The 8116-nt window shown below is 41.8% G+C and overlaps 1 protein-coding gene across 1 annotated transcript; it reads right to left on the reverse strand.

Moving 5' to 3' along the window:
* Positions 1-4446: 4446 nt before the first annotated feature.
* LOC128042606 (uncharacterized) lies at positions 4447-6769 on the reverse strand. The gene is made up of 3 exons (XM_052634058.1): positions 5554-6769; positions 5365-5511; positions 4447-4802 (listed from the first exon to the last, which is right to left on the reverse strand). The coding sequence occupies exons 1-3, from the start codon at positions 6767-6769 to the stop codon at positions 4447-4449; spliced, it is 1719 nt and encodes a 572-aa protein (XP_052490018.1).
* Positions 6770-8116: the final 1347 nt, after the last annotated feature.

Here is an 8116-nt window from a genome sequence, read left to right on the forward strand (position 1 = left end):
AAGATTTGCTTTATTCGATCTACTTCGACACCAGTATGGGAAGACAAGATCTGGTATCTTCGATCTACTTCACGCCAATACATGAAGACAAGATCTGCTTTCTTCGATCTACTTCACCACCAGTATGGGAAGACAAGATCTGGTATCTTTGATCTACTTCACGCCAGTACATGAAGACAAGATCTGCTTTCTTCGATCTGCTTCACCACCAGTATGGGAAGACAATATCTGGTATCTTTAATCTACTTCAAGCCAGTACATAAAGACAAGATCTGCTTTCTTTGACCTGCTTTGCCACCAGTATGGGAAGGCAAGATCTGGTATCTCTGATCTACTTCACTCCAGTACATGAAGACAAGATCTGTTATCTTTGAAGGCAAGATCTGGTATCTCTGATCTACTTCACGCCAGTACATGAAGACAAGATCTGTTTTCTTTGACCTGCTTCGCCACCAGTATGGGAAGGCAAGATCTGGTATCTCTTATCTACTTCACGCCAGTACATGAAGACAAGATCTGTTATCTTTCAACCTTCTCCACTGCTGCTCAGGGAGATAAGGCTTTATGATTCCACCGACCTGTTCTCTGTGGAACATGAACTGTATGATGAACCTAATTATGCCTAGTGATTAGGATATCATGATTGGAATGAATCACATGCTCCTAACTAGGCATGTATGAATGACATCTAAATGCTATGTCATGAAAATGATTCATTAACGCTAAATATTGAAGTCGTTATTACTCATTAAGGCTTCTTTTGTGATAACGACGCTTCAAAAAAACTCGAAAATTCTTGATCCGGCTTTTACTCCTATATATCTTTGACCTTTTAACCCGGTGAAGTCTAAACAATAGTCCTGCTTCAGGTTCTTGTATTATTTAGAAATTTCCAGAGTAATATGAAAAACTTTCCTTGTGAAAGTTTTATTAGTCCATTAATCGTTATTCTAATGCAACATGCTTTCGAAAAGATCATAACGATGGATAAAACGAAATTGACTTGAGATCATAACTTGCAATAAATTATCAATGAAAACAAGTCAAAAAAAAAGAATTGACTAAAACACTTATATTGAAAGAAAAATAAAGTGTTTTAGAAACAACAAATTATGGACAAGTGCCCCAGATATCTTTGCTTGAATTGCTCTATACAACTTTCTGAAGACCCTTCTGAATTCAACACGTGTTTAGGAGATTCACAGTATTTTATTGATGCCCCAAGATATCGTCTATTCCTTTCTGCCGATTTAGGTACAACAAGACTACCACATGCTTCAATCAGACTTTGAGCCGCCCTTGTCAGGTTTTCAACTCAAACCCCTTTGGTCTTAAGGTGCCCTTTGCGGGTTTTCACCTTAGCCTCTCCATTTTTTTTTGGAATCAAAGCGCCCTTTGCGGGTTTTCACCTTGGTTCCTTCCCCTTCTTAGGTGAAGACTCTCTTGACCTAATCTGAATTCACTGGATTGGGCAAGTTTCTTCCATCTATTTCAGCCAGGATCAGGGCTCCTCTAGAAAAGGCCTTTTTTACAACATAAGGACCCTCCCAATTCGGCATCCATTTCCCCCTAAAATCTTTTGTAGAGGAAGAATTTTTCTCAACACCAGGTCCCCCTCGTGAAATTCTCTGGGTCGGACCTTCTTGTTGTAGGCTCGTATCATTCTTTTCTGGTACATCTGACCATGCTGAATAGCCTTTAGCCTTTTTCCCTCTATCAAGTTCAACTGATCGTATCGAGATTGAACCCATTCTGCTTCATCCAATTGTAGCTCGGTCAAAACCCAGAGAGAAAGGATTTCAACTTCGATGGGCAAGACTACCTCCATGCCATAAACTAAGGAGAAAGGCGTTGCCCCGGTGGAGGTCCTGATTGACGTTCGATAAGTAAAAAGGGCAAACAGTAATTTCTCGTGCCAGTCCCTGTAGGTCTCAGTCATCTTCCCCGTAATCTTCTTTATATTTTTATTAGCCGCTTCCACTGCACCATTCATTTTTGGGCGATACGGCGATGAATTGTGATGTCTGATCTTGAATTGACTGCAGACTTCTGCTATTGAGCTGTTGTTCAAGTTCAACGCATTATCGGATATGATTCTTTCAGGCATTCCATACCGACATATGATCTCCCTTTTCAAGAACTTACTGACTGATGACTTTGTAACATTAGCATATGATGCAGCTTCTACCCATTTGGTGAAGTAGTCAATAACCACAAATATGAAACGATGCCCATTTGAAGCCTTCGGCGATATTGGCCCGATGACATCCATACCCCACATGGAGAAAGGTCATAAAGAACTCATGACATGAAGAGGCGAAGGAGATGTATGCATTTTATCACCATAGATTTGACATTTATGGCACTTTTTGGAGTAATTGATGCAATCCCCTTCCATGGCGGACCAGTAATACCCAAATCTCATAATCTGTCTAGCCATTGTGAACCTACTGGCATGCGTTCCACAGATGCCCTCATGGACTTCCTCCAAAATTTTCTTTGCTTCCACGATGTCCACACATCTTAACAGTACCTGATCTTTTCCCCTCCTGTATAATATCTCCCCATCTAAAACGTAATCAATGGCTAGTCTTCTCATAGTTCTCTTTTCATTCTCCGTTGCCTGGCCAGGATACTCACGATTTTTTACATATTGTAGTATATCTTGATACCAAGGACTATCATCGATTTCTCCTTCTTCAATATTGTAACAATGAGTCGGGTCTTCATAGATACTCATTTGGATTGGCTTCATATCCTCATGTCTGTTTACCTTGATCATGGAGGCTAAAGTAGCTAGTGCATCGGCCATCTGGTTCTCATCTCGTGGGAGATAGCAAAAAGTGATGTCCTCAAACTCCTTAATCAATTCGAGGACCAACTTTCGATAACTGATTAATTTGGGATCTCTCGTTTCCCATTCACCCCTGAGCTGATATATCACCAATGCTGAATCTCCATAGACCTCTAGCACTTTGATTCTTCGCTCTATAGTTTGCGAATACCTATGATGCATGCTTCAGATTACGCCATGTTGTTTGTACAATCAAAATCCAATTTGCAAGTGAAAGGATAATGATCACCATTCGGGGACACTAGGACTGCCCCAATTCTATTGCCCACAGCATTCGAGGCTCCATCAAAGTTTAGCCTCCAACTGTAACCTTCTTGTGAATTTTCTTCCATAGCCGCTATACACATCAAATCTTCATTTAGGAAATCAAAACTCAACGGCTCGTAGTCCTCCAAAGCTCTACTAGCTAGAAAGTCAGCAATTGCACTCCCTTTCACAGCCTTTTGGCTCACATAGACAATATCGAATTCAGACAGTAAGATCTGCCATCGGGCCATCCTCCCATTCAAAGCAGTTAACTTCATCATATACTTTAACGGGTCTAAATTTGAGATTAGCCAAGTCGTATGGTATAACATGTACTGTCTTAATCTTCGGGTTGTCCAAATTAAGGCACAACATAACTTCTCAATAGGCGAATATCTCATTTTACAGTCAGTGAATTTCTTGCTGAGATAATATATCGCCCTTTCTTTTCTCCCCATTTCATCATGTTGGCCTAGCACACACCCCATGGAATTATCAAATACTGTCAGATACAATATCAGCGGCCTATCCGGGCTAGATGGTGACAGCACTGGAGTACTAGACAAATACTGCTTCACCTTGTTAAAAGCTTCTTCGCATTCTTCATCCCAAGTACCAGGATTATGTTTCTTCAGAAGACGAAATATAGGGTCACATTTCTCGGTTAGTTGTGAAATGAACCTAGCGATGTAATTCAGTCTTCCGAGGAAACCTCGAACTTCTTGTTGAGTGCGAGGTAGAGGTAAGCCTCGTATTGCCTTGACTTTGTCTGGGTCAATCTCGATTCCCTTTTTATTGACTATGAAGCCTAGCAATTTTCCTGACCTGGCCCCAAAAGTGCACTTCGCTGGATTAAGCTTGAGCTGGAACTTTCTCAATCTTAAGAATAACTTTCTCAAGACCTGCATATGTTCCTCCTCCGTTTTAGATTTCACGATCATATCGTCAACATAAACATCGATCTCCCTGTGCATCATATCATGAAACAAGGCTACCATGGCTCTTTGGTATGTTGCTCCCGCATTCTTTAATCCAAACGGCATCACTTTATAACAAAAAGTCCCCCATAACGTAATGAACGTAGTCTTTTTCATGTCCCTAGGATGCATCTTTATCTGATTGTACCCCGAAAAACCATCCATGAAGGAAAATAATGAATAACCTGTCGTATTACCTACCAATGTGTCGATGTGGGGTAATGAGAAGTTGTCTTTTGGACTGGCCTTGTTCAAATCTCGATAATCCACACACATTCGTATTTTTCCATCTTTCTTTGGAACTGGTACGATGTTGGCTACCCACTCAGAATACTTGACTTCTTGCAGAAATCTGACATCAAACTGCTTCTAGACCTCCTCTTTTATCTTCAACATGATATCAGGCCTCATTCTTCTGAGCTTTTGCTGCACTGGCTTACAATCCTCTCTTATAGGAAGGCAATGGACTACAATGTCGGTACTCAACCCCGGCATATCCTGGTACGACCATGTAAACACGTCCTTGAACTCTCGGAGTAACTCGATGAGGTATTGTCTCGTCTTTGCAGAGATATCCGATCCGATCTTCACCCCCTTTCTTTCCTCCAAGCTCACAATTTCTATTGATTCCCTGTGAGGTAAGATTTGTTTTTCGACCCTTTCTACCATCTTCAACAAGTCAGGAGACAAACCACAGTCTTCGTCATCTTCAAAATCATGCGATCCTTCTAAACACATGTTTCGTTCAAAAGGAGACTCTAAATTTGTAAGTGACATTCGTATCATTGATATCGTAGGACCTGTTATGAAAAATAATATGGATTCAAGAATTTGTTTGGTACAATATGGTCATGAATGAAATGCAAGTGTAGTTTGAGAGAAATTTAAAATAACTGCTCTCATGGAAAGAAAGATTTGCTCCAAAAATGACTGCAAAAATGAACTTTATTAAAATAACGATTTTTTGAACATGAGCCTATTTCACAAAGGAATCCTTATCACTTCTAATCTAAAAGCAATAAGGGTGTTCTGGACATTACTCTGAGGAAATCCTAAAAACTACAGGTATTTCTTCTGCAGTCCAGTTGTTTAGCGCACTTTCCGGTTCGTAAGGTTGAATATCCTACAATGTTCCTCTTCCCGTCGCTTCTTCATACACGGCCTGAATACTTTCTAACTCCGTGTTAATACTTCTGACTCCTAGCATTCCTTGATAGATGAACCCTCCCGATACAAAAGTCTTGTATAGGTGAGGAAAGGTCATGGGCTCCCATTTGACTTCATCACCTGTCAAACGAGCCCTTCTTCTTTCTCGCTTCTTTTCTTGCTCTATCCTCTTCTGCCTAGCATCTGGCTTGTATCCTAAGCCAAAACGGTCCTGTTTGTCTTTCAACACTGGAGCCTCAACTTGGCCCTGAAGATATTTCCCCAATCCTTTTCTCGGTAAAGCTCACTTTCCAACTGTCAATTGCAGACCCATCTTTGTGGTCTTTGATATTCTCGACATCGGGATCTTGTTTCCCTCAAGGATGAATGTTGTATTTACGAACTTCAAGGAATAGAAAGAGCACTCGATTGCATTATCACTTGTTTCCAAATAAGGCGCATCGTTGGTCACAGATGCAATGATATCTTCTTTAGCATTTATCGTCGCTAGCCGACCTTCTGACACTAGCTTCAGTTTTTGATGTAACGATGACAGTACCGCTCCTGTTAAATGAATCCATGGCCTTCCTAATAGGCAACTGTAATAAGGCTTGATGTCCATAACCAAGAAGTCTACCTCATAGATAGTTGGGCCAATTAACAAGGGTATGTCAATTCTTCCCATAACTTTCCTCTCGGTGCCATCAAATACTCTCACCACATTTTGGCACGACTTCATATGTGAACTATCCACAGGTAGCCTGTTGAGCGTGGATAGAGGCAATACATTCAGTGCCGACCCGTTGTCTACCAGAACTCCTGGTAATATGCACCCTTTACACCTTGCAGTGATGTGTAAAGCTCTAGTAGATCCCATACCCCCAGGTGGTATTTCATCATCGCTAAAGGAGATGAAGTTATCAGCGCTTATATTGCCGACCAGTCGATCTAACTTGTTAACAGAGATATCGTCGGCCACATAAGTTTCATTTAACACCTTCAGTAGTACATTTCGATGTCCCTCCGAGTTCAGGAGTAAAGCTAGCACAGATATGCGAGCTGGTTGTTGGTGCAGTTGTTCCACAATGCTGTACTCGCTATGCTTTAGGAACTTCAAGAACTCTCTAGCTTCCTCTTCTTTGATTGGTTCATTGACCAATAATTCAGGTTCGACCGCATTCTTCCTCTTTCCAACCGAAGCTTCTTCTCTTATTGGCCCTTCTCGAGCTTTCATCTGTTCGTAGTGCCTTCCTTCATCCTGATCCTCTTTACTGATTATATCCTCCTTCCCCGGGATTGTCACATTACAATCGTAATTCCAAGGAACCCTCTTGTTATCCTTATATGCAAATACAGCCGATTTTTGAATGATTACTTTTGGTGTTATACGTGCCCCAACCTCACTGTTCTGAGGTCGTGAAATGATGACCACAGGATGGTTAGCCTTTGGAACTTCCAATGCCAACTCTGACGCGCATACATGATTCTCCTCTTGAACTCCTTCACAGAATTCCATCTCCCTATTATCCATCATACCTTGTATCATGGCTCTGAACTCCGTACACTATTAGATTTCATGCCCCACTTCATGGTGGAACTCACAGTAGTTCCCCCTCTTTTCACAACTTCCTTCTGAGACGATTAGTCCCCTTTTCACCATCTCCTTCCAGACCCATCTCAAAGGAGTTTTCACATCCGCAATGTCTGCCTTGATTCTTCTGTCTTCGCCCATCATATTTACCCCACCATCAGTGTGGTTTGGTAACGGGTTTTCTGCCTTGGTCGAGTCATCAAATTTAACGACACCCATACCAATGAGCCTTTCTACCAACTTCTTAAAGGCCATACAGTTTTCTATGGAATTCCCTGTTGTTCCCGCATGATAGTCGTACTGTGTATTCGCATCGTACCATTTGGGATACGGGGGTTGCAAGGGCTTCAGATAGAAAGGGGAACTACGTGTACGTCAAATAAATTTCGGTATAGTTCCCTGTACGACATAGGAATTGGCGTGAATTGGGTCATTTCAGTATTTCACCTTGTACCGACCTCTTGTCTCGACGAGCTTTGCTGATTGACAGCCACCTTTCTTGGCTGACTCACTGTTAATGACTTCGAGTAACCCTTGCTATACATGCTCGCGTTGTTCACCTCGTTTTCCTTCCTCTTCGAAGCCGATCTTCTATTACTCTCTCCCGCATCGATCTTCCCATTCCTGATGGCATTCTCAATCATCTCGCCATTCATGACTATGTCAGGAAAGCTTTTTGTAGCACTTCCTAACATATGTGTAATGAACGGTGCCTTCAGGGTGTTAATGAACAACATGGTCATTTCCTTTTCCAGGAGCGGTGACTGAACTTGGGCCGCGACTTCCCTCCATCTCTGTGCGTACTACCTGAAGCTTTCACTCGGCTTCTTCTCCATGTTTTGAAGGGTGATTCTATCAGGAGCCATGTTTGTCACATGACTATATTGTTTCATGAACGGTTGTGCCAAGTCCCTCCATGAACCAATCGTGGCACGACTCAACTGATTGTACCATTTGGATGCTGCCCCTGCAAGGCTGTCTTGGAAACAATGTATCAAGAGTTGGTCGTTGCTAACATATCCCGCCATTCGTCTGCAGAATATGGTGATATGAGCTTCTAGACAACTTGTCCCATTGTACTTTTCGAACTCCGGCATCTTAAACTTATGAGGGAGTACCAAATTCGGAACTAAACTCAACTCTTTGCATCAATCCCTCAATAGCTTTCAATGACCTCCATCACTTTGAACTTCTCCTCGAGCCACTTGCACTTTTCCTCTAACTGTTTCGGTAACTCCTCCTTCACTATTTCCCTCTCAACCACTTCATCAAAGTCAGGAATGGCAGACTTAATAGGATTAT

This window comes from Gossypium raimondii, chromosome 1, assembly GCF_025698545.1.
Source record: "Gossypium raimondii isolate GPD5lz chromosome 1, ASM2569854v1, whole genome shotgun sequence".
Taxonomy (NCBI): domain Eukaryota; kingdom Viridiplantae; phylum Streptophyta; class Magnoliopsida; order Malvales; family Malvaceae; genus Gossypium; species Gossypium raimondii.

Bases quoted from the DNA above. Each gene is read 5' to 3' on its own strand.
- LOC128042606 (XM_052634058.1), bottom strand. From the start codon at position 6,769: ATGATACAAGGTATGATGGATAATAGGGAGATGGAATTCTGTGAAGGA. The intron at 5,512-5,553 runs GTCTGCAATTGA...TACCGAGAAAAG, and splicing joins ATCAAAGACCACAAAGATGG to GATTGGGGAAATATCTTCAG. The intron at 4,803-5,364 runs GTGATGAAGTCA...TGTGTTTAGAAG, and splicing joins AAGAAGGGCTCGTTTGACAG to GATCGCATGATTTTGAAGAT.